The 24904-nt window shown below is 42.2% G+C and overlaps 1 protein-coding gene across 3 annotated transcripts in view; it reads right to left on the bottom strand.

The window, feature by feature from the left end:
- Positions 1-24904, bottom strand: part of PAPLN (papilin, proteoglycan like sulfated glycoprotein) — a 138880-nt gene that overhangs the window by 45236 nt on the left and 68740 nt on the right. For 2 of the 3 annotated variants that reach the window (XM_033951382.1, XM_033951383.1), the window contains exons 7-14: positions 20621-20744; positions 17695-17775; positions 11058-11230; positions 10282-10405; positions 9812-9938; positions 7583-7648; positions 6351-6561; positions 5391-5567 (exon numbers count right to left, since the gene is read on the bottom strand). In XM_033951382.1, the coding sequence (XP_033807273.1) occupies positions 5391-5567; positions 6351-6561; positions 7583-7648; positions 9812-9938; positions 10282-10405; positions 11058-11230; positions 17695-17775; positions 20621-20744 (1083 nt within the window). The remainder of the gene's footprint in view (positions 1-5390; positions 5568-6350; positions 6562-7582; positions 7649-9811; positions 9939-10281; positions 10406-11057; positions 11231-17694; positions 17776-20620; positions 20745-24904) is intronic. The other variant, XM_033951384.1, reaches the window with a different exon arrangement.

Here is a 24904-nt window from a genome sequence, read left to right as displayed (position 1 = left end):
GGGATTGAAGGGTATAACTAGAGGGATATTATACAGGACAAAATGTTTTAAGTAAAAAGATCACTTACAGGTCATTGACCTGGGGGGCCGCGGCGGGAGCAGACTGCTGGGCACAATGGACCTATGGTCTGACTCGGCAGAGGCGATGCTTATGTTCTTATGTTCACAGTAGCAATGCTGCCGTGGTAAATGCACTAAAGCCCATAGGAATTGAATAGGCCTCAGTGCATTGTAAAAGGGGCCCTAAATTTAGAAGAGCTGATAATTATGACCCTCTTTTACTAAGCTGTGGTAGAGGTTTGTACTGTGGCCCGGAGTGCTAAATGCTTCGACACTGCTCCAACGCTCATAATGAAAGGTCACTTAGACACAAAAAGTCAGAGGCGTGAAGAAAGTACAAGAGGTTTATTACAGCATGCTGGACTCTAGTGCAGTGAACAGCCTGCCTACTAGAGTGTTAGAATCAGGAAATGCATGGACTTTTATGCCCTTTTCACTAAACATATGCAAACTAATATATGCAAAAACTACAATTTTCATTTGTTACTTCTATAACTTTTCTACAATTATTATTGGTCCTAAGCCAGCACTTATGATAGGTTCAGGGCTACAACTTATAGTCCTATAGGAAACTAGCTCATTTCTCTGCTTATCTAAATCTTACAGTTCTAAATGTTATATGTACAGAAGGGCAGGGTACATCATGGCTCAAACTCTTATCTATTTAGCTTACAATGTGGTAAGGTAGGGACATACATTTCAGGCAGATGAGGTCAGTAGATTGTACTGTTTTCAGCTATGTAGGTCAGAGCAATATTTTAAACAACAGTTAACCATTTCATGACTGTACAATAGGAATTCTATGAGCGACACAGGATTTAGCGCTCTGGGCTGCGATAAAAACCTCTACCATGACTTAGTAAAAGGGGGTATATTTTTATACTTTGTTTTCATTGGGGAGGGGGTTAGTGTTTGTCTTCAGTTATTATTTCCGTCCCTCCCCTTTTTACGATACCAATTAGGCTTTTTTATCGTCCTATGAGCACCAGAGCTTTTACTGCAGCGGCTGGTAATAAAAGTCCTAACGTGGCTTGATAAAAGGGGGCCTTAGAATGTCTAGATAAAACAGAATAGAAACAAATATTATATGCACATACTAGATCTTTCCAGAAATGTTTAAAATATGGTTAATATAGTAAACTGAACTAAAATAAATTAGGATGAGTGTAACTAGAATTATGTAGGTTGAGAGTAAATAGGACGAATATAGTCCACATTGCTAGAGCTATTTAGGATGCATGTAAATATAGATTACTTAGGGCTCCTTTTACTAAGGTGTGCTAGGGCTTTAACGCGCGGAATAGTGCGCACTACATTGCCACGTGCGCTAGACCTTAACGTCAGCATTGAGCTGGCGTTAGTTCTAGAAGCGTAGTGCGTGGTAATTTCCTGCATGTGCTAAAAACGCTAGCACACCTTAGTAAAAAGAGCCCTTAGTTGTAATGGTTAACCTATTTAGGAGGGTGTAAATATAGCATATTTAGTTAGAATGGTTAACTATAATCTTGTGTAAACATAGTCTACATATATAATAGTTTAATAATGCAAATTCAAACATGATACCCTAGCCCAGTGGTAGGCAATTCCATTCCTCGAGAGCCGGAGCCAGGTCAGGTTTTCAGGATATCCACAATAAATATGCATGAGATAGATTTGCATCTCAAGGAGGCAGTGCATACAAATCCATAGTTGTATCTCAAAAAAGATGTAGCATAATTAGAAAAGGTATAGAGAAGGGCAATGAAAATGATAAAAAGGATAGGACTACTTCCCTATGAGGAAAGGCTAAAAGCAGCTAGGTCTCTTCAGTTTGGAGAAGAGATGACTCAGAGGTGATATGGTAGAGGTCTACAAAATACTGAGTGGAGTGGAAAGAATAGATGTGAATCACTTGTTCACTCTTTCCAAAAATACTAGGACTAGGGAGTCATGCGATGAAGCTACTAAGTAGTAGATTTAAAACAAACCATAGAAAATATTTCTTCACACAACATGTAATTAAACTCTGGAATTCGTTGCCAGAAAACGTGATAAAATCAGTTAGCTTAGCAGGGTTTTTAAAAGTTTGGATAATTTCCTAAAAGAGAAGTCCATAGGCCATTATTGAGATGGCTTGTGGAAATCCACTGCTTATTCCTAGGATAAGCAGCATAGAATCTGTTTTACTTCTTGGGATCTAGCTCGGTACTTGGGACCTGGGTTGTCCATTTTTCAAAACTGAATACTGGGCTTGATGGACCTTCAGTCTGTCCCAGTATGGAAATTCTTATGTAAGGAAATGTATGAATGCACGGGGAAGACAATCCTGTCAAAAGGGAATCTTTTAACCACATTTAGAGATACCCATTTTGAGATAGTCAATTTACCTGGGTAAATCACTGAGGCTAACAAGAACCAGGAATACAATCTTCTCCATATAGAAACCATGATTATGGAACTCACTTCAGCTTGAGGACTACGTGAGTTTCTGAAAGGAAGTTAACCCTGCTCTTGCAGAATGCTTTTGGAATAGACCGACATTCCAAAACCAGAATAATACAAGAGGTCTGAATAGTTCTTTATTGTTTATGAGGGTGATGCTGAGGAAACATTCCAGGGTTTTATTTTAAACTTTTTTGTAATTGTAATTTGTTGTAATTGTAATTTTTTATGTTATGCTTTTTTGTTGTTGTTTAATACAGTTATGCACTGCTTTGTGCAACATAAATTGGGAAGGTGATTTAAAAAACTCAAAGTTATATATGAACAATAATGCATACTATTCACAACGTATTCAGTTTATTTAATATATGCATAATCAATTTAATGCTTGTCAACATACAAATTAATGCATGTAAAGTTGATTTCTGTACATAAAAACATTTCACATGCATATAAAAGCTTGCATGTACAGAAAAAGTATAAATAGAAAATATGTGCAAAAAGTAAAACAAAAACCTCCAAAATATTGAAAAGCAAACTGCGAATGTTTCCATGCTTACCCCTCATATATAACCAAGTAAATAGCTTTAACAATTATGCTTATTATGGGTATCCTGAAGACCAGATCCAACTATTAGTCATTACTAATGTGACCATTTATTTTTTTCATCAAAACGGGACATCTATTAATATTCAGTCCCGCCTCCCATCCTGCCCTAGTCCCACCCCCAGCCCTGCCCCAATTTCTTCCATTCATTTTCATGTACACACAATATCTTATTAATTCATAATGGTAAAACATAAAATATAAAAACAAACAAACCACAAAGCACACTGTACACAGAGAAAATGTTAATTATCATTTACGAGTTTCAGGGTTTTTCAAAAATGTCAAGGCAGATTACTTTAAAATATGCAATGTCACCTCAGTAACTATAGAAATATAGACAAATACTGTATAGTACAAAATATAGACAGCAGATATAAATTCTCAAAACAGACACATTTTGATCACTAAATTAATAATAAAATCATTTTTCCTACCTTTCTTGTCTGGTGATTTCATGAGTCTGGTTGCACTTCCTTCTGACTGTGCATCCAATCTTTCTTTCTTTTGCATCCAACATTTCTTTCACAATCCAGCCCTATCCCTTTTGGGTCCAGATCTCTCTCTCTTTCTCTCTGTTACCCTCCCCAGATCCAGTGTCAGTTCTCCTTTCTACCTTTGTGCCAGGTCTCCCTCTCTCTCCCCCTCTGTCTGAACCTCCCATAGTCCTGCATCTGCCTCCTGTCTTTCCCCTTTCGTCCAAGCCTTTTTCTTTGTAGTCTTTCTAATGTGCTTACAACCCCCCTCCCCTTTCTCTGCCTCTTTCTCTCCTTATTTCCTTCCTCCCTCCTAGCAGATTTTAGCATATCTCTCTCCTCCTTTTTTCCCCTCAGATCTAGTATCTGTCTCCTTCCCCTTTTCCTCCTCCCAGGTCTGGTATCTGTCTCCTCTCCTTCCTCCCTGCTCTCTCCGCTAACTTCCTCCTGTTCTTCCCTGGTCTTCCTTCTCAAATTTATTTTCTGTCACTGTCTAAATTCTTTTTTACTATTCAGTCCTCAATTTCCCTCTTTCACTGTGTCTACCTATAGCTTGCCACCTCTTTCCCTCACCCCTTCCTGTAACTAACTATATCCTGTTCCCTCAATGCTGCATGTGCCCTTTTCTTTCTCCTCCCCACTTCCTTCCAGCGTCTGCTCCCCCTTTTCCTCACACTTCCATTCAGCGGCTGTCCCTCCTATCCCCCACAGTTCCATTCAGTGTCTGTTTTCCTCTCTCTACCCCTTCCATCTACTGTTCACCCTCTGTCTCGCCCCTTCCATTCACTGCCCTCTCTGCTCTTTCCACCCAGTGTTCGCCCCCCCCCCCTCTCTCTCTCTCTTTCATTTGGCATCTTTCCTCTTTCTATGCTCCTTCCATAAACTATCTATCCTGTGCCCCTTCTCTCCTTTGTACATGATTGATTTCAGCTCTGTCACCTCTCCATTTTTCTTTCTCTGTCACCACCCCCTCCCCTATGGTCTGGCATCTCTCTCTTCTTTCTTTCCTACCCACCCCATGGTCTGGCATCATCCCTTCCCTGATTCCCTGGCATCTCTCTGCTTTCCTTTTCTTCCATCTCTCCCTCCCCCTCCATGCTCTGACATCTCCTCCTTCCTTTCCCCCTTCCTTTTCCCTTGGTCTGGCATACCTTCCTCCTTCCCTCCATGCCCTGGTATCTCTTTTCATTCCCTTCCTCATCTTCCTTCTCCCTCCAGTTGGGTACAGCAACACTCTCCCCAATTCTCTCCCCCTCTGCTCCCTTTTCTCCTTCTGTCACCCAAGGCCTGGTGTCCTGAACTTCATCGGGCAGCAGCAGCAGCATTTACAATTTACTGCTGTTGCCAGCTTCAGGCCTTCTTCTCTGTTGGGTCCTGTCTTCACAAAAACAGGAAGTAGGCAGGACCCGACAGAGAGGAAGGCCTGAAGCCGGCAACAGCAGCGAATTGTAAACGCTGCTGCTGCCCGAAGAAGTGATGCTTCACCAGCAGGAGAAAGCTGCGAAGCAGCCTGTTTAGCATGCTTCAGCTGCCAACGCTATTGGATGGAGATTTGCTGCTTGGTCATCTCACTGGGAGGGTCGGCAGGGTTCACAAGGGAGGGAGAGATAGGAGGGTCAATGGGGCCCGAATCCAGGTTGCGATCCCCTGTCCCTTTGTCCCTACTCACAGCTTCAGGACGCCCTCTCTGAAAACGGGACATTTCAGCATCCCAAAGCTGTGAGTGGGGACAACGGGACAGGGGATCTGAAAAAGGGACTGTCCCATTCAAAACGGGACGTATGGTCACCTTAGTCATTACTGGTCCTAAAAAACCTGACACATACCAGGCCCCATTCTCCAATATGCCATCCAATCCGCTTTCTGCAGTTCTCCCCAGTACAGCGCTGGGTGATAAGTGGTTTAACTTCTTGTAGGCAGGCAAACTCCTGAAGCTGTGATCCAGAGTTCATTTTGCAAGAGACTGTGCGGGTCTGAATACCTTCCCCACAGCTGGCAGAGCACTGAAACAAAGATCATGAATACTGTAGTGACAAGGCAAATTTTCCTTCTCTTGTGCATTAATCAGATCCAGACCACATTGTGGACACCCACAGGGGGCTATTCTATAACTTGGCGCCAAGACGTAGGTGCCACAATAGAGCACACTCAGGGCTTTTGAGAATCACACCCGGGCGTCCTATATAGAATCGCACCTAAGCCTACCTAACACCATGATTCTCTAACCGGTATCCTTGTCACAGGCGCTGTTAGAGAATCAGGTTGCCACTGAGCTGATCACAGCAAGGGAATCTCCCTACCGCGACCAGTTTAGCGTCAGCGGCAGGAAACCCATCCCCTCCCCTGTCTGTCTGTTTAAATCCACAAACATTTGAGGTTGTTTTTTTAGTTACAAGGGATAATTTGATGTAGTGGTAAAAACCTGTGATATCCACTTGCACTACCTGAATTATCTTCTTCTCTGAAACTTCTAAACAGGGTGATGGAAAGGAGACCTCAGTCTGTTAAGTGTTCAAATCCAAGCTAAAGGCCCACTTTTTTGAAACTGCTTTCAACTCTTAATTCCTACTTACTGCTGTCAGATACCTATACCCACTGTATCATTTCCTCTACCATAATCACCCCAACCCTGAAATGTCCTGTCTAAATTAGATTGTAAGCTCTTCTGAACAGGGACTGTCTATTGTATGTTAAAATGCACTGCGTAAGCCTTTCAGCACTTTAGAAATAATAAATAAGTAGCAGACAGACACACACTCACACACATATCTTATGACTGAAATCACCTCAGACCAAGGCCCCACACTCCATCCTGCACACTGCCGTAGGTCACACGCCTGCTGGCTGGGTGGTTTCTCAGTGAATGCTGTACACTCTGCATCACTGGCTACTGCACCCTCACTGCCTCTTCCTTCATATGAAAGACAGTACACAGAACGAGACTGTGTTCCTCCACCACAAGTGACTGAGCAGGGGCCCCAGTCACTCATTTTCCAGCTGTAAGAAAGAGAAGAGGGGTTTTTATTTTTAAAAAATTATTTTTTATAGAGAATGTTAGAGATAATGACTGGCGCTAGGGTTAGTATCTCAGACTGGAAGCAGAACAGGGTATGGTTAGCTCCTTTATTACTTCAGGACATCTGAAAAAGGGCTCACTGTGCTATTTGCAGATAGCATGCTTTTTTTCCAGCCACCACGATTTCCAATAATCAAAAATGCCTTTATATGTGGATGTGGGATATATGGCATTAATCGGCACTGCTCTCTGTAGACAACACCTTTCAGTGTCCTTTGGTTTCAAATGCAAGACTAAAGAGTATCCACTGGAATATAATTTTAGACAAATTGACTTTTAAACCTGTAACTCAAAAATGAGCTGACTACCATGCAGAACTGGCGTCACCAATTAGGAAGCCAGTTTCACAGAAAAGGCTTATGTTAAAGGCTTGTCAAAGAAAAACCAGAAGGATCCCTCCACGACAAACACAAACACACAAGTTGTGAAGACGAGACACCCTGGTTGCTAGCATCTCTTCTTCACGACTTTTATGTTAAAGGCTGGCCTATGGACGCAAAGGTAGTCAGGAACAGCATTCTTAATAAGTAGACCATAACTACTCAGTGTTCCTTCTATTTATCTTTTCCTTTTTTAAAAACTATTTTCAAACCAACCTGTCCTGCCACAGTTTCGAGATATTGGCACCCTTCCTTTACCACTTAACCCAAAAATGTCCCTCAGGCTGAGACAGAAGAGCCTTTGCCTTTAAGCGCCCACTTTGCTTCCAGCATGCCCCTAATCCAGCACCCAGCAGCACCAGAAATAGTTCTCCAAAAGCAAAGCATCACTGCCTGGCACAATCGAGGCTAGTGACGTGACAGCAAAGAAACACCCGATTGGTTCAAAAGTGTCTTGGATTTGTTGTCGCTGTGTGGGGTTCTCTTGTTGTACAAAGAGGCGGCAGCATTGGCGAGAGCAGCAGAAGCTGAAATTTCAGGACTCCCTCCTTTCCCTCATTACCTGTTCATTTTTGAGCTCCAACCTCCACTGTGGCTCCATAATCCTGGCTGATATATGTAAGATATCCTTTTGCACAGAACAAAGATTTATAACTTTAGGCATCATGACCTCACTATCCATGCAGAAATATTTATCAAGTAGGAGGGAATTTTAGAGCAGAGAACCTATGTGAGAAATCCAAAAAAAGCACCTATTTTACGAAGACAATTTAGATGTCCATGGGCTCTAAGAACCATTCCCAATAACGTGTAAAGGCCCATACATACATTTACACTGAGAAAGGTGTAGATATACTGTATGTATACTGTACAGTGATGTATGTTGAGTAGAGCCATACTCTAATAGGCTCACTGTTACTGAGGCTTTTTCTTTTTTGTCTTAAACGCCGAGTGACTGTGCTTTATATAGTAGAGAGGTTTTTTTGTATTTTGGTACTGTATGTATGCACTTTACAGGTATATCTTTGTATTTTATAAAATAATTAGCTGATTACTCGGCGTTGCCCGGATATTTATTTATCCCAATCTTCCGGTATCGATAGACTTATATTCAGTGATTACGCCTGGTAAAACGGGAAGTATTTGATTGTTTATTTCGTGGACATCTTCATTTTTAGCAGTCTCTGTATGGGGCTGAACTTGGACTTCAGCGGCATCGGGAGTGTCAGTATTCATCTCAGCGAGCCTGAAAACTATGGATTAGACATTAATATCTGTAAATTTTGATTTTTTTTTACGTCACCCCCTTCCAACAAAAATGTCCCTCTCTATGGGGCTGAACTTGGACTTAAACGGCATCAGACGTGTCAGTATTCATCTCAGCGAGGCCGAAAACTATGGATTAGACATTAAAATCGGTCATTTTTGAGAATTTTTTACATGTCATCCCTTCTCATCCCCACAGTACTTTTCCCAGATAGTAAATCATATGTATACCAAAAGTTTGGTTGAAATCTCTCCATGCATTTCAGAGTTATGCTGTTATGCTGGAACATACACAGATACACTTCAGCTGTGCATGCTGTGTTCGTCCTTTACATGCCCTGGTACAATGTCTGCATGACCTTCTTATAACTGGCAGAGTCTTATCCCCCCCCCCCAGCTGACTTTGCTTTATAGTGACAGATTTGCATCCATTGCAACTCCACCTCTGATCTGCACAAAATAAAACCCAAGGAACACTTATGTACAGATCACTCTTTATAAATGATCAGGGGCGTAGTCAAGACACCCAATTTTGGACAGGCCTGAACCCAAAGTATGTGAGCACCCTGCCCGACATCTCATCCTCCCATTCCCCAATAGGCAATTGAGGATTTCAACTCCACTCTCTCAACCTCTGGTACCTTTTAAATCCTTTCATTCTTCACTGCTAATGACCATCAATTCAAACCTGCTGCTCGTGCTGGCCTTGAGCTTTCCCTCTGGCACAACCAGTGGCGTAGTAAGGGGGGAAGGGGACCATCCCGGTTGCCATGTTGGTGGGGGTGCTGGCACTCCTCTTCCACTCAACCCCCTGCCTTTTCCTACTCCTCCCCTCATCATGCTCGCTCCCCCCTTTTGTTCCTCCCCGTACATCTGGTTGTTCACTGCTGCAAGCAACAACTTCAAAGTGCTCCTCTCTCCCACCGACGTCACTTCCAGGTGCTGTGCATAGGAAGTGATGTCAGAGGGAGAGCCGACGGGGTCGCAAGGACCACTTTGAAGTTCTTGTTGCTCACGGAATGCAGGGGGAGGGGCTTAAGGCCCTGATTGGCTCAAAATGGCGATTTTGAGGCAGTCTTTGCCCCTCCCACTACATCTTCAGATGCAATGGGAGGGGCCAAAGCTCCTAATTGACTAAAAATGGCCTTTGTGTCTTTATGAAACAGGCTTGAAATTGGCCCCTTCTCAGCCTTCACCCATACCTGGTTGATTATAAAATTACTCTCTTAGAGTACACACACACTTCTCAGAGTACACACACACTTCCACCAATTTCAGCACAAATGTAAGTAAGTATGTGCAATGGTATTTGCATGCCGTTTGGGGAGTCTTTTATAAAGGCACATAGGCACCTATGTTGCCTTTATACAATAACTGATTGATTGACGTCATCTTCTGCTCCACTCTCAAGGTGTATTTTGTCTTTATAAAATAAACATATAATAAGCTTTTTTTGGGGGGTGCGGGGGGATTTCTCACATAGGCATCCTTTTATAACATCAAGCTCCCTGAGTAGTATGCTCACCGTTTTATCAGAGGGCATGCCTGTATGTTACAAGTCCTATTATTTATGGGAGCTGGTAGATTCCTGCACATGTAGTCTGGATATGCTTCGTTATCTATAGTGCAAAACACCAGACGAGACTGGTAACCTAAACAAGAGAAAGCAAAGATTATCAGCTAATGCCATGGGAAAGCGCTACCAAGGACAAACGAATTCTTTGTACAAGCTTTCATGTCCCCCAATTACTTCTACATTGCCTTATTTGTAGCCCTATAAAATTAATCAGTACCTTAACTACAATTATTAATCCTTCCCATAGAGTCAGGCTCCTCTTCAATATGATTCTGTGCTTATAATAAACGAGTGTCTTGCTTTCTTAGGCTCACAGAAACACTTTTCAAGCTCATCTGGTACATTGCTTACCTGGCTATTTCCTCATATATACAGCAAGAAGATAGAACCCAAAACTGCCATGTTTCTCAGCTACTTACCTCCTCCACACTCGGCACTGCACTCGCTCCAAGAACCATAGCCCCACTGGTAACTCCCACTCTCTCCATGGTGTGACAAGTAGTATTCATACTGGACTCCCTGATTTAGCTCCTGGCTAATGAGCTGCAAAGGAAGGAACAGATACCATAATCACCATTTTCATTGTCTGCTTAAAAGTTCTCCATTTTCTTAGCCAAGCAAATTACTTGTCTTGTCTCACTGCATCACTTCTCACCTAGTAAGCAGATACATTTTATTTATTTATTTAAAAATCTATATACCGCCTGGAATCTCAGCATTTTCCATACAATAAACATACATAATTAAACACAAATCTTCCAATTGACAAAAAATCCTTCACATCAAACTCCATGCACTCTCAACAGTAGGGTTGCCAGATTTTACAATCGGAAAATCCGAATCCCTAGACCCACCCCCCCCAGGCCCGCCCATTTCCACCCATCCCTGCCCTGTAAATACCCTAATCCTACTCTAGCCCCGCCCCCCTGCTGCCTGCTCTTGTCGGGCAGGGAGGAAGTCCGCGCATGCGCAGATGCCATGCGATGATGTCACATGTTGTATCCGCGCATGCGCACATGCCCTCCTGTACGAAGGAAAGCTTTTTCAAAACCCGGACAAAGTGCCGGGTTTTGATAAACTGTCCGGATCCCCAGACATGTCCTCAAAAGGAGGACAACCGGACATCTGGTAATCTTATTCAACAGACAAATGAACAACCTTGGAATTCCTGCTAACAGGAAATGTGGTATCTCACCTCAATAAGCAAAGGCTCTGTGGTAGGGCCCTTGCAGTACAGCTGCTCAGGAGCCAAGTCCCCCTCTGACCCTCGATTGTATTGAAGAACTGTACTTGCAACATGCAAGGCATGGCCAAATTCAATGGTCCAGTGTCCATTAAGATAATATTCCCCTCGTACATTCTTGATAGCTATCAAGAAATACAGAAAGAGATAGTGAAACACGGTGGGCCATTGCTCTAATTCAGAGGTAGGGAACTCCGGTCCTCGAGAGCCGTATTCCTGTCGGGTTTTCAGGATTTCCCCAATGAATATGCATGAGATCTATTTGCATGCACTGCTTGCACTGTTTGCATGCACTGTTCCTAAAGTATCTAGACAACTGACCCACTCATCTTCTTTCTCCTCCATAGAGATTCCTCTGTCCTATTAATCTCTTTCTCCTCAACAACGCATTTCCGGTCCTATTAACTCTCCTCTTCCCCCCTCTTAAATTCAATCAATTTATACCTCGCTTAATCTATTGTAAACCGCATAGAACTTAACAGTATTGCGGTATATAAGCTGTTATTATTATTCATTGGGGAAATCTTGAAAACCCAACTGGAATATGGCTTTCAAGGACCGGAGTTCCCTACCCCTGCTCTAATTGTTCTATCTTAGACCGTTTCAAATGTCTAGGAAATTACCTTTGGAAAACGGCTACAGATAGGAGGTCTTTCTCACATGTGATAGGCAATGACAAATGAATCAATTATTGCAAATTCAACCTGGATCTGCAAAGTCAGAACAAACTTCTTCCTCACTCCTTTCTGTTTTAACCTATTTATGTTTACTTTTTTAAAAAAATTACTGTAACTCTACCCCCTTCCCTCTTGTGTAATTATTAGTCTGTCTTGATCTATGTAACTTGTTTCAAATGTTTATGTTTTTTATGTACCTATATTTTAATGTGCATCGCCTAGAACCATGATAGGTGATTAATCAAATCATTAATAAACTTGAAAACTTTAAACTCTGGGGAACAAAGGAAGAGGAATGACTACCAAGCAGGTAATTCTGTAAATCTTTCTCATACATAACACGCTGATTTATGTAGCAAATGGGACTCATATAATTGGATTGTACCTAAGGGTAGACAGTGCAAGCAGATATAAATTTGTAGAGTGGGCATGCTCAAGGTAGGAGTCTGGGTGAACTCATGATTTATGTGGTAATATTTAGGCCTGATTCTGAGAAGGTTTAAAATTCAACTCCCACAGTCTAGGAGTTGGTCTACAATATTTGTGACAGTATTTTGTAAAAATGTACAGGAGCCTAGAAGGGACATTTTCGAAAAGATGTCCAAGTCAGAACGTCCCAAATGGACATCCATCTCACATATATTTTTGGACAGGACGCAGCCTGTTTGAAAATACATGAGAAGAACATTCATGTGCAGGAAACATCCAGTATGAACATCCACTTTACCAACTGAAACATCCAAATTTTGAACAGGGGAAAACAAGGGCTAAGGACATCTACTGTATATAGCAGCATTCTTAGAAAATGGCCACTTAGAGGTCCATGCAGAGTGGAGTTCTTCCTGCACCGTGTGGCTTAAAGATAATAAAAGCCAAGCTGCTCATGCAGAAGTAGTAGAGCAGAGCTTATGGAAATTTTGGATGCACTCTCAAATGCCAGAGCCCCTTGCTGGGCTTGCCATACCATGTGGTGCCGGTACTGTTAATAGGGCAGGAAGGTGCTATTTTATAAAGAAACTTAGGCGCTTATAGATGTTCTTGAAACATCTATAAGCATATAGATGTTCTTGAAACATCCAAATCCAATTTTTCAAAGGCAAAATAGACATCCAACACTTCAGTATGTTCAAATAGCAAGGAGGGGGTAGTGTTCTGGGCAGGACTAGAGAGGCCTGAAATGTCCAACGGCGTTCACCAAAGGGGAAATAATATCCGTGTTTCAGGAACATCCAGGTTACAGAAAGGAGCTCTGATAGAGGGATTAAACCATGACACCTCCTTATATCCCGGTGTTTGCTATCCCCTAGAGAATGACACGAGGATAAATTTTTCCCCATCTCCACGGGAACTCATTTTCCCATCCCGGTGAGGGTTTTTTTTCCTGTCCCTGCCCCATTCCTGCAAGCTCCGTCCTCATCTGCACAAGCCTCAAACACTTTAAAATCATAAGTAGCAACATTCTAGAGCTCAGATTGTGATGTCATAATGTCTCATTCCACCAATGCCTAAGCTCCGTCCTCATCTGCACAAGTCTCAAACACTTTAAAATCATAAGTAGCAACATTCTAGAGCTCAGATTGTGATGTCATAATGCCTCATTCCACCAATGCCTAAGCTCCGTCCTCATCTGCACAAGCCTCAAACACTTTAAAATCATAAGTACCAACATTCTAGAGCTCAGATTGTGATGTCATAATGCCTCATTCCACCAATGCCTAAGCTCCGTCCTCATCTACACAAGCCTCAAACACCTTAAAATTATAAGTGCCCGAGGCTTGTGCAGTTAAGGCAGAGCTTACAGGAATGGGGCAGGGACAGGGACAGCGACAAAACTCACGGGGACGGGATGAGAAAATTGATTTCCTGCGGTGAAGGGGAAAAAATTGTCCCCTTGTCATTCTTTACAGGCCCCCTCCCTCTCCCTGGAAAAAGTGAACCAGAAGGGGACAGGCTCTAAGACAGCTTCAGGTATTATGGGCATTCTTGACATAACAGGAAGCAGGTCTGAGAAGTAGGCTAGCAGTTAGAACAGTGGATTGTAAACCACAGAACCCAGGTTAAAATCCCACTTTAACTCTTTGTTTTTCTAATTGTGAGACCTCCAGGAACAGAAAAATACCTACTGTACCTGAATATACATCACATCAATAGCCTTCAGGCTTGCAGGCCTCATATATTTAGGTACAGTAGGTATTTTTCAGTCTCTGGAGGGCTCACAATTTAAAAGAAGAAGAAAAAAAAGAAAGAGAGAGTTGAAGTGGGAGTTGAACCTGGGTCCCTTGGTTTATAGCCCACTGCACTACATCAAATAGCTGCCACGCTCTTGGTTTCAGTGCATTTCTGCTCAGGAAGTCCATCTGCATGCTCTTGACTCTGGTCAAATGGATCACCAAGAAGGCTGCCATATGTATCTGTGCCCAATGCAGGAGCGGATCAACCTCTTCTGCTACCCATCAACTCCCTGATGCCACCTGGGTAAAAACACTGCACTGTCAGAAGCCACCAAACCTCTTTGCTCCTTAATAATGGAAGAATTGCAGACAGTGCCAGCTGCATCATTCTGACATCCAGTCAGTTGATGGGACACTTTGGGGTTCATTTTCAAAACTGAAAAGTATAAAAAAAAATGGCACAAAGCAGCAAATAGACTTTGTTTTCACAAGAACATCCAAACTGCTATTTTCAAAACTAATTTTTGAGATATTTTTCAATGAACATTGTCTAAATCTCAAGGGGGTGTGTTGGAGGCATGTTTTGGGTAGGACTAAGGGCTAGATTCTCAAAACTTTGGGCCGCTGTCACAGCCATTATTGTAGCGATTTCAAAAAGGCAAGTAATTCTCAAAAAACTGCGCATGGAAATGAGGTTGGCAGAGATTAGTGAAGGTTTGCTAAATTTACATGAGATGAGTTGATGGTGATAGTGATCGGCACATGCGCTGAATATACCATGAAAGAGGTGTAAATGGGTACGATCCAAGATGGCGTCAGGTACCTGTTGACTGGAGGGACGCTGTGAGAGTTGCCGATTGCTGGAGCGGATTTTCCTACTGGGATTTTTCCTACAATGTTTAAGAGAAGGGGTAGTAGTGCTGCTGCAGCCTCGCGGCGCTCAGAGGTTCCCCCCTCTCACTACTATTGAGCAATTCCTGCAGCGTCTTTAAAGCGAGCCAGTAATGTTGGGGAGTCGCCCACTGGACCCATCAGCATGGAGTGAAGCTGAGCTGTAAGTCCCTGGGCTGGAAACAACTCTGAGCTCCGACCAAAGGAATCTTCCTTCCCCTCCCTCCCCCCCGCGCTGAGTGCTAGCTCACCACGCGAAGGGAGTGAACCAGGAGCGGCAGCTGTCCCTGAACGAGAGGCTGAACCATCTGGAAGCCAGCTAATAGAGGTCTCAACGGACTGCTTAAGCCCTGAGATTATACCAGCGGCTAGATAATCATCGGGAGGAGATGACCAGGTGCGGCAGATAGAAGGCGAACAAGGTGAACCAAAACAAACATTACAAGGAATTTCCTTTCACTTGGAGAAGCCAGCAGAAGTTACCCTGGACTCAATATGGGACTTGGTTTCCATATTGAGACTCTTTGACTAAACAGATTAAAGAAGGTGAAAAGAACTTAAAAACTCAGAAACAAGAGATAGAAGAAAATAGACAAGAAATTTCTAATGTTAAAGTTAAAGCAGGAGATATTGAGAAAGAAGTGACTATGATTAAACAAGCTCAATCGACAATAATAAAAGATAATCAGATTATTAGAAGAAAATTAGAGACAATGGAAAATAGTTATAGAGCTAGTAACCTATGCTTGCTGAATTTTCCAAAAGTTCCCTCTCTAATACCAAGGAAAATGGTAAAAAGGTACTTCATGGAGATTTTGAAAATCCCTGAGGATTCAATACCTTCCTTTACTCGGGTGTATTATTTGCCCGGTAAAGTATTGCAGAAGATCAGAATTATCAGAATCAGGAGCAGGATCCTCAACTAGATCTGACAGCAATTTTGGAAGTATCTGATAAGGATTTGACTAAACCAGCAACTCTCCTACTATCTGTGGCATTATTGCCAGATAAAGAATGGATATTAAAAATGTTTAAAAAAAATAAGCATAAGGAGTTTCTAGGTTTGAAAATTCAAGTTTTCCCAGATGTTAGTAAAGAAACTCAAAACCGCAGACGCGACAATTTCTTTAATTGAAGCCAGGTGTCACTCAGTTGGGTGGTATTTTTTTTTTATGCTTCCCATGTAAATGTATTGTAAAGTATCAAGATAATAAATATGTCTTTTTTGAACCAGCTCAACTTACAACCTTCCTGACGCTGAAACGCCTGGAAAAGGAAGGCACATCGGACTAGTAAATTAGAGTTATGCTCCTTGAACCAATCACAGATACCTTTTTTCTTGCTTAGTATAATCTTTTGATTTTTCCTTAATGTTCACTTATACATTTTTGGATCAAAAATGTGGACTTGAGATTGTTTGAAGAAAAATTAATGTTTAAAAAACTTTTTCTTTTCTTGTTCAATGGTGTGTTAATATACAATCTTTCTGTATAAAATGTTTGAATTTTGTTAAAATGTAAAATTAATAAAGAAAAAAGAAAGAAAGAGGTGTAAATATGTGCATGTGCCAGGAAAAACACCACCATAAGAGGTGTGTCAGAGCTACTAGATCAGTGGTTCTTAACCTGGGTTTGACCGAACCCCAGGGGTTCGGTGAGTCAGTCTCGCGGGTTCAGCGGAGGTCAAAACACACCTCTGACTCATATAGCGCTTCGGTCACGTTCAATCATCTATCAGTTATTCAATGATTTTGATCAAGACTGATCGTGTACTCGGCTTCTTGATCTATCAATCAACAGCCGAAGTCACACTGATTTGCAGTAAATTTCATTATTATGTTATTATTATTCGAAATATAGGAGAACCTTTTTTGTTTTCAAAATTTATATTATTTTTTCCCTCACTGTATACCTATGTTTTGAATTTGTAAAAATCATATTTTATTTTTCCAATAAACAAGGGTTCGGTGAACACGCATATGAAACTGGTGGAGTTCAGTACCTCCAACAAGGTTAAGAACCACTGTACTAGATGAAGGGAAGGGAGAGAGATGCAATGTCGGCTTTCAACAAGCACTCATAACACATGCCTTTTCTCCCCCTAAAACTGCTATAATTCATGTAAATCTTGTAATTTATTTTTAATGTCAAAATTGATCATGAACCATAGCCAGAAACACATAAGACACAGCTATAATACATGCGCACAAGAAGAATGCTTTTGGCCCATCCCCATCCTTCCAAAAAAGACTATAATTTATGTGAACCATGTTTTTTGTTTTTCGAGAGCCACAGTCAAAACATACACCAGAGATGCGCTTTTCACAGTACCGGCACCCCCGGACCAGTTGCTGATTTTTTGTCACCAAAAGCCAACGCTGCACTTGGAAAATCACTCGGTGATGCTAAAGAATCTACTGAAGTGCTCATTTAAATACTGATGAGCCCATATGCATGGCAGAATCTGACTGCTAGGAAGCTCAGAAAAGACCACAGTAAGCCGTTTGATAACTGCTGCTAAAATACATGCATGCTAAACCAGTTGGAACTGGTTTAGTGACCGCATTAAAGGCAACCTTAAATTTTGAGAATCTGGCTCTAGGTTTCCCTGGACAATTATCTGTGCTCTACACAGATGCTATGGTGAGCTTTAAAACAGTGCTTCTAAATGCTAGCCTGTAGAAGTGTAAGAGAGACTTCAAACACTAAAATAAAATTGTTCCCTAAACTGTCTGCTAAATAAGCTAAACTTAACATAAGAACTCTGAGATTACCTATGTAACGCTAAGTCTACTCCACTGGGAAGTCATCACACACAGAGACAATGTACTGTATAATTATTTCATGTTACCCAAGAAGTTCCTTGTTGGCACAAGTTCTCGAACGAGAATGTTCATGGCTCCGATGGGGATGATGAAAATCAGATTATAACCTGTAGAAAGTGGAACAAGTTCACACATTCATCTTTAAAAGGGTAGTTGGTTAGAAACTGAAATCTTCCCTACCAAATTGAAATTCATTTAAGGAGTCTGCCCTATAAAAGGTAAGAGATTTCTCTGGGTTTGCCATCTCCTATGCCAAAGTCTTCTTCTAAGAGAGTCGTTCACTAAGCTTCTCATCCCGTTTAATACACAACAGGACTATGAGGGCCCGCTGAAAAGTTCTCAGCCCAACCAAGAAGAGAATGATGTGGAGCCATTAAACCTACAAGTTATTCCACACTTTTCTTGACACTTTTTGTTTCATGTCATACCATTGGAAATGAAAAGTGTCAAGAAAAGTGTGGAATAACTTGAAGGTTTAAAGGCTCCACATCATTCTCTTCTTGGTTGGGCTGAGAACTTTTCAGCGGCCCGTCATAGGGATGGGTTTGTCATTACAAGCAAAAACATATTTTGTATTTTTTCATTTGCCAGTAATAGTGCGCACAGTATTTGCAAAGAGGGTACGCTCTTTTGGAAAGAGCTGCGTGAAACACTTTACACACATGCACACACCATGCAAAGAGGGTGCATTCTTAACAAATTGCTCCTGCAACAATGCAGTGGCCAAGAACACACAGAGAAAACAAAAATCCCTGGAAACATCAGAAAGCCAAAATTTTCTGACTTCCCATCCCTAATAAGAATCCCAAATTGGATCAAGCATAGGCCCATCTAGCATGGTAGCCTGTTTCTTTGGCCAATCCAAGTCACAAGTACCTGGTAGAATCCAAAGAAGCTGCAATATTCCATGCTACTTACCCCTGGGGATAAGTGGGGTTACCAGATACCCAGATTTACATGGACATGTCCTCTTTTTAGAGGCATCCGGATGGCTTTTCCAAACCCGGCACTTTGTCCAGATGTGACACAGTGACATCACACACATGGATGCATGCATGTGATATCACTTCACATCTGTGCATGCACAGATGCACACCAGACTTGGCTTGAAGAGACGAGGTTTGTGTGGGACTGGGGTGGGGATGGGGCCAGGGGCAGAATGGGGCAGGGTCAAGCATCCTCTTTTTCCAGATGCAAAACCTGGTAACCCTAGGGATAAGCAGGAACTTTCCCCAGGTCTAGCCTTTATGATTACACTTCTCCCTCCGTATTTGCTGTGATAGGGGATTAACAGACCCGCAAATACAGAAAACCATCGTGAATATGGTGAAACCGCGAATGACACGGTGGGAGACCTGGCCTGGTCCTGGAGGAGAGGCAAAACACAGTGAAGAAAGTGCTGGGAGCCAGCGATTTTCCTGGATCGCTAGCATGGAATGGTGCTACTTTTAGGGTTTTGGCCAGGTACTAGTGACCTGGATTGGCCACCGTGAGGATGGGCTATTGGGCTAGATGGACCATTGGTCTGACCCAGTAAAATTATTCTTATGTTCTTATTACAGATCACATTGTTAAAAGCTTATATTGTTAAAATCAATCCTATATGAATTCCCTTTAATCACAGCTCAGTGGTCACCCCTTACTGTTAGAGACCAAGCTTATTACTAGGGGTAGAAAAGTCCCAAGTAGCCCGATTCCTAAAACTGAGGACTTGATACCCGTCCAAAGAGCCAAGAATACCAGCCAATTTGGAGCCGGTCCAGGGACAGAGAAAGAAACCACAAAAAGCTGTCAGGGGAGTGGCAAGCCTAGACCCAAGGTAAGCCACTCCCAGTGCTAGGCCAGCCATTGCTGCTACTGAAGAGCAAAAACTGAACAGAAGGAATAAAAGAGAGAGTTTGAAGAGGCAAATAACATCCAAAAGACACTGACAATAGTAAATATTTTTTTAAAAAAAGAACAAAAAGAGTGAAATAAACTAAATAGAAAAAGAGAGGAAAAAAAGCCTGCAAGGGAATATATATATATATATATATATATATATATATATATATATATATATATATATATATATATATATATATATATATATATTATTTTTTTTTGCTCTGACTGCTATATCTTTTTCTTGATGTCCAAATTTTCTAAATATTTTTCCACCTGAGATGTATTTCTTTAAAACAATTAAGATCCCGCCTAGCTAAACTTCTAAGCAGTTTACAATATAATCAAGCATAAAAATCCATAAAACAATAATACAAAATACTGAATTATAAGGCAGAAAAAAATATGAAATGTGCCTGTTGTAAACCTTTTCTTAAGTACTTCTTTGACCACATAGAACAAAATACTGATACATTACTACAGATCTCTCATTTTGATAACCACCCCCGAGGCCTGTTCCTGCAAATCCCTTAATGAATAAAATGTCCAGTTGATAATGCTTATCTCCAGTTGACAGGGTTGATTATTCTTATGCCAACTGAAAGAAGTGTATGAATGAGCACCACCTTGAAACTTGAGTCAGGTCATAATTTCCATAACAAAGAAGGAGAGATAACAGTGTTACTGCTCACAGATTTTAAACTGGTATTAACGATTATCCTTTTACAGGCAAGGCGCAAACATAACATATACTACATAACAACATTTATATTCTGCCTAAACCTCACAGTTCTAAGCAGATCGCAATGGAAGAAGCTGACTATGGTCCAGAAGCTATAAAAATATTAGCAGATTACTAGTCTGATACAATCCTCAACTGATTTTACTCGGCAGAAATTTTTAAAACAGCAAAGTTTTCATCTGGTACCTAAAGTCAAAATAATTCTTAGTGATTAATAATATAGTAGATATTTCATTACCTAATTATTTTATATCCCAAGGCTGCTCAAGTAACAACAGCTCACCCCCCTCTAGCATTAATTCCAAATAAATGTAGTCCATGCATACCTTTGGAGAGGTTGGGCGTATCAAAAGTGTTCTTTACAAGATAACAAGAGCTGCCATCTCCTCCACATTGTAAACATTTGTCCTCTTGCATTGATGAATCCAGCATGTTGTCACAACCAATAGACTGCCAAGACAGAACGTGTGCAACGTTTAAATAGCAGCTCCTCCTGGAAGGTAGCCGCTTCCAAACCCAGGAGCCACAGATTCAAGGCGGATTTGTGCTTGATAATGTTTGATGTTTAAAAGGTTTTTATAAACTGCCTCTCCAAAACCAAAGTGATTTACAATCAAATTAGAAGATGTCAGGTCAAAAGCGCACCGGGACAAAGGCGCGCCCAGACAATTGAGCGCAGCGCAGAAGCGCGCGCCACAGAAAATTACTGGTTTTACGGCTACGACAGGGGGTGTGTGGGGAGATCGCGCCGTGTTGTGGGGGCGTTGAGGGGGGTGTGAGGGGTTGTAACCCCCCACATTTTACTGAAAACTTCACTTTTTCCCTGTTTTTAGGGAAAAAGTTAAGTTTACAGTAAAATGTGGAGGGTTACAACCCCCCAAACCCCCCACAATGCCGGCACGATCTCTAATAAGTAAACCGGGAGGCTCCCCAACAAAAACCCCCGTCGGAGACCCTAAAAAACTGTAATTTTCTGCGGCGCGCACCTCCGTTTTGCGCTCAGTTGTCGGTGCGCGCCTTTGTCTTTCGCGGGGTTGTCTATGAACCAATTAGAAAGTGAAAAGAACTAAATGCATTATATGAACGGTATAGCTCAGGAAAAAAGTTTGAAGTTCAATTGCAATGGGTCAGTGGTACACTAGATAGAATTTTCTGATTTATAGTCAGATGTGTTATGGTCAACTCCTGGCTGGCTTTTGCTCTCTAAGGGCTAGATTCACTAAGCAAAACGATCGTGTACCGATCTGTTTGTGACCCGATTTCCTACAGACTCAATTCACTAACCCGTGTACCGATCAACCTCCGACCCGATCCGCACATGCATATGAGGGGAAACGGCATGCAAAGTAGGAAGGCAGCGATTCACTATACAGAAGAAGGAAGACCGATTGGGCTCACCAATCCGAAGTGAAGCGATTGCTGAGGACCAGTCACTTCACTTCTTACAGACTCTCCTTCAAAACCACTAATTCTTCCTTTTTTTATATATTCTGCAAAACACATTGCCAACCCATGGTTTTAAACCCCACCACGCCAATGCCCACCCCCCATGCTGATGCCCGCTTCCCTGTGCCGATACCCACTTCTATGGTAGGAGGTTTCCTACTCCCTCCTGCCATCTGTAAAGCACCTGACTTCCCCCCCCCCAAAAAAAAAGGCATGAGGGATGCCAACTCCTTCCTGCCACCCAAGGGATGCCAATTCTCTGTTCTGGTCCCCTCGCCCCCTCCCCTCTCCCCGTGCTTAATCCCTCATGCACCAATGCCTCCCGCGATGCTTCTGAGGTCTTAGGCCCTGCCCCAGTGCATTGTGTGATGCACAGGGAGGGGCCTAAGGCCCTGATTGGCTCAGGCGCTTCGGGCTCCTCCCTTGCATGCAGCAAAGATAGTGAGTCAATTGCTGTTTCAAAATCAGCCAGAAATCGGCCAACAGCGATTGAATCGCTATCTTTAGTGAAGCTGGTCCTATGATTCCTTGAGGGGATGGAATGTCTCATCTATGAGGAAAAGTCTAAATGTATTAAGGTTCTTCAGTGGCTTAGCGAGGGTGAGAGGTGCCTGGGGTGGTGGCACCCTTCCCCCACTCTCATCTCCGCTTCCCCTGCTCCTTTCCCGATCTCTCCTGCCACCTGCACACCCCCCTTCTCTTCTCCCGTATCTGTAGTTGTTCACCGCCATGAGCATAAACACGTCACCCGGAAGTGACATCAGCGGGAGAGACAACATGGTCTCAAGGAGCATGTTAAAGTTGCTGCTCGTGACGGTGAACAACTAGAGGTACGGGGAAGGGAGGAGGGGTGCCGGGGCCTCCACCATCATGGTGTCCAGGGCGGAGCACCCCTCTGCCCCCCTCTTACTGCACCACTGAGATGAGGGGAAATAGGAGAAAGGTCTATAAAATAATGAGTGGAGAAGAAGTGGTCGATGCAAATCACTTGGTTATTCTTCCAAAAGTGAAGAGGGGCATAATCAAAAAATACATCCAAGTCCGTTTGGGGTCTAGGGCACTAGTTGCCCAAAGTCGGCAGTGTTCAAAGTCCATTCTCAAAAAATACGTGCAAAAAAAAGTATTTTTTTTTTTTCAAAAATCATTCAGCCGTTTGATCGTCCAGACCACCAAGTCGTCTATCTTTATACCGCATTCTCATCCAAAAAATTATCCAAGTCTGAAACGCCTAGAACCAGACCTTTTGGATGTGAGAGGGGCCAGCAAAGTGATGGACTGGCCACCCAGACATGGCAACAATGGAGCCCCCCAAAACCTACTATACCCACCTGTCTACTACCCTAATATCATTTATGGCTGCAGGTGGCATCTATATGGCAGTACAGTAGGGTTTGGGGGGGGAGTTTGGTGGACTCACATTTTTCACCATGGTTTTCACAGTGGTTAGAGTGGCTTATGGGCCTGGGTCCTTCTCTCTATGGTTCACTAACCCCTCCCCTCTCCTCGACTACTTATGCCACCTCTGTGCAGCTCTTCTAGGCTTTCCTATGTCAGGTTCTGATGTTCTGGAGGTGGGTACGTACGTTTTTATTCCGATTTGTATGGCAGTGGGGGGGGGTCAGTGATCACTGGGGGAGTGTGTGGGGGTCTGTACTTTGTGTCTACAGTGGTTATCTGATCACTTTGGATACCTTCTCGGCACTTAGACCTGTTTTTACATCGCCTAAGTCACAACGTATATAAGTTCTGTCCAGGAAGTCTCGTCAAACCTTCGGATTATTGCTGCAGGACGACTAAGTTTGGTCAATCCACAACCCGCCCACCTCCTATGCTAACCACTCCTCGTAAAAATAAACCTTTTCACTCTGGATACAATTTTAAATAGTATGTCTAAATGTATATTTATTTTATTCTGCTGTAACTCGCTTAGTTATTTGAATAAGCGATTTATCAAATCAAAATAAAACTTGAAAGCAGCAGTCAGAGGCCTAAAATGCCTCTAGATACGTCTAAACTCCATTTTGATTATCGGCTCTTGGACAACCTGTCTCATAGGTCGTCCAAATGCCAATTTGGGCGGGATTTTAGACATATTTCTGTTTTGATTATGAACCTCAAAAGGACTAGGGAGGCATGTAATGAACTTAAAAATAAATCAGAGAAAATATTTTTTTCACTTAACATATAATTAAGGTCTAGAAAATTTTAAAAGCCATTAGATAGGAGGGTTTAAAAAGAGGCTTAGACAAGTTCTTGAAAGAGAGCTTTGTACAGGTGGAATAAACAGCATGGAATCTATTTATTCTTTTGGGATCTTGCTAGGTACTTATGACCTGGATTGGCCACTTTTGAAAACAGGATACTGAGCAGGGGTTCTTAAGCTTTCCTAATTCCTGAATCCCTTTAACGGATCAATGAAACTCTCATACCCTCTTCCTAAACCATAAATCCACTATTGACTGCTCTTGTACATCTATAGAGACACAAACAAAAATAAAGTTCTCTGTGCATTCAATTTGTGAAAGTGACACTCAAAGTAGTTACTAGATGGAGGTTATTAGATGAAATAAAGTATGTATTTTTGAAATGAGGATTTCTCCCAGTGCATTCTGGGATGCACTGGGAGTGGCCTAAGATTCCAATTTGCCAGATCCCTTAGACCACCCCTCATAGGAGGGGCCTAGGGGATCTGCTGCCTACTTTGGGCGCCTAGGGCAAAAGGGGACTTAGACTTTTTTTTTTTCATGCCCCTCCATATGTCTACTTTAATGATGCATGCAGGCATTCCCAGGGTGTAGTTTGGGTGATGCACACATGAATTTTGTATAATATACAGACACAAGCACTCATTCACATCTACTTCAGAGCAGATATAAATTTGTGCTCTATTCTAGCTACATCTGGGAGCCTATTTTATAAAGACACATGGATGGTATGTTGACTTTGAGGCAACCATTCATTTTGACCTTCAGTTACCCATTCTGATGGACCCCTTTGCTACATTTATGAAGTTGCTGTTTTAATTTTTCTTGAATTTATAGGGTATATTAGGAAGTGGTTTTATAAAATAGGCACAATTTTGGATTTCTGACATAGGCAATCCTGTTACAAAAACAAGCCCTTTATTTTCAGCTTCCTTTTACTAAGGGTTAGTAGTCACAGTG

Source organism: Geotrypetes seraphini, chromosome 7 (assembly GCF_902459505.1).
Source record: "Geotrypetes seraphini chromosome 7, aGeoSer1.1, whole genome shotgun sequence".
Taxonomy (NCBI): domain Eukaryota; kingdom Metazoa; phylum Chordata; class Amphibia; order Gymnophiona; family Dermophiidae; genus Geotrypetes; species Geotrypetes seraphini.
Note: the sequence above shows the minus strand (reverse complement) of the source record. Positions and strands in the feature narration are given on the sequence as shown.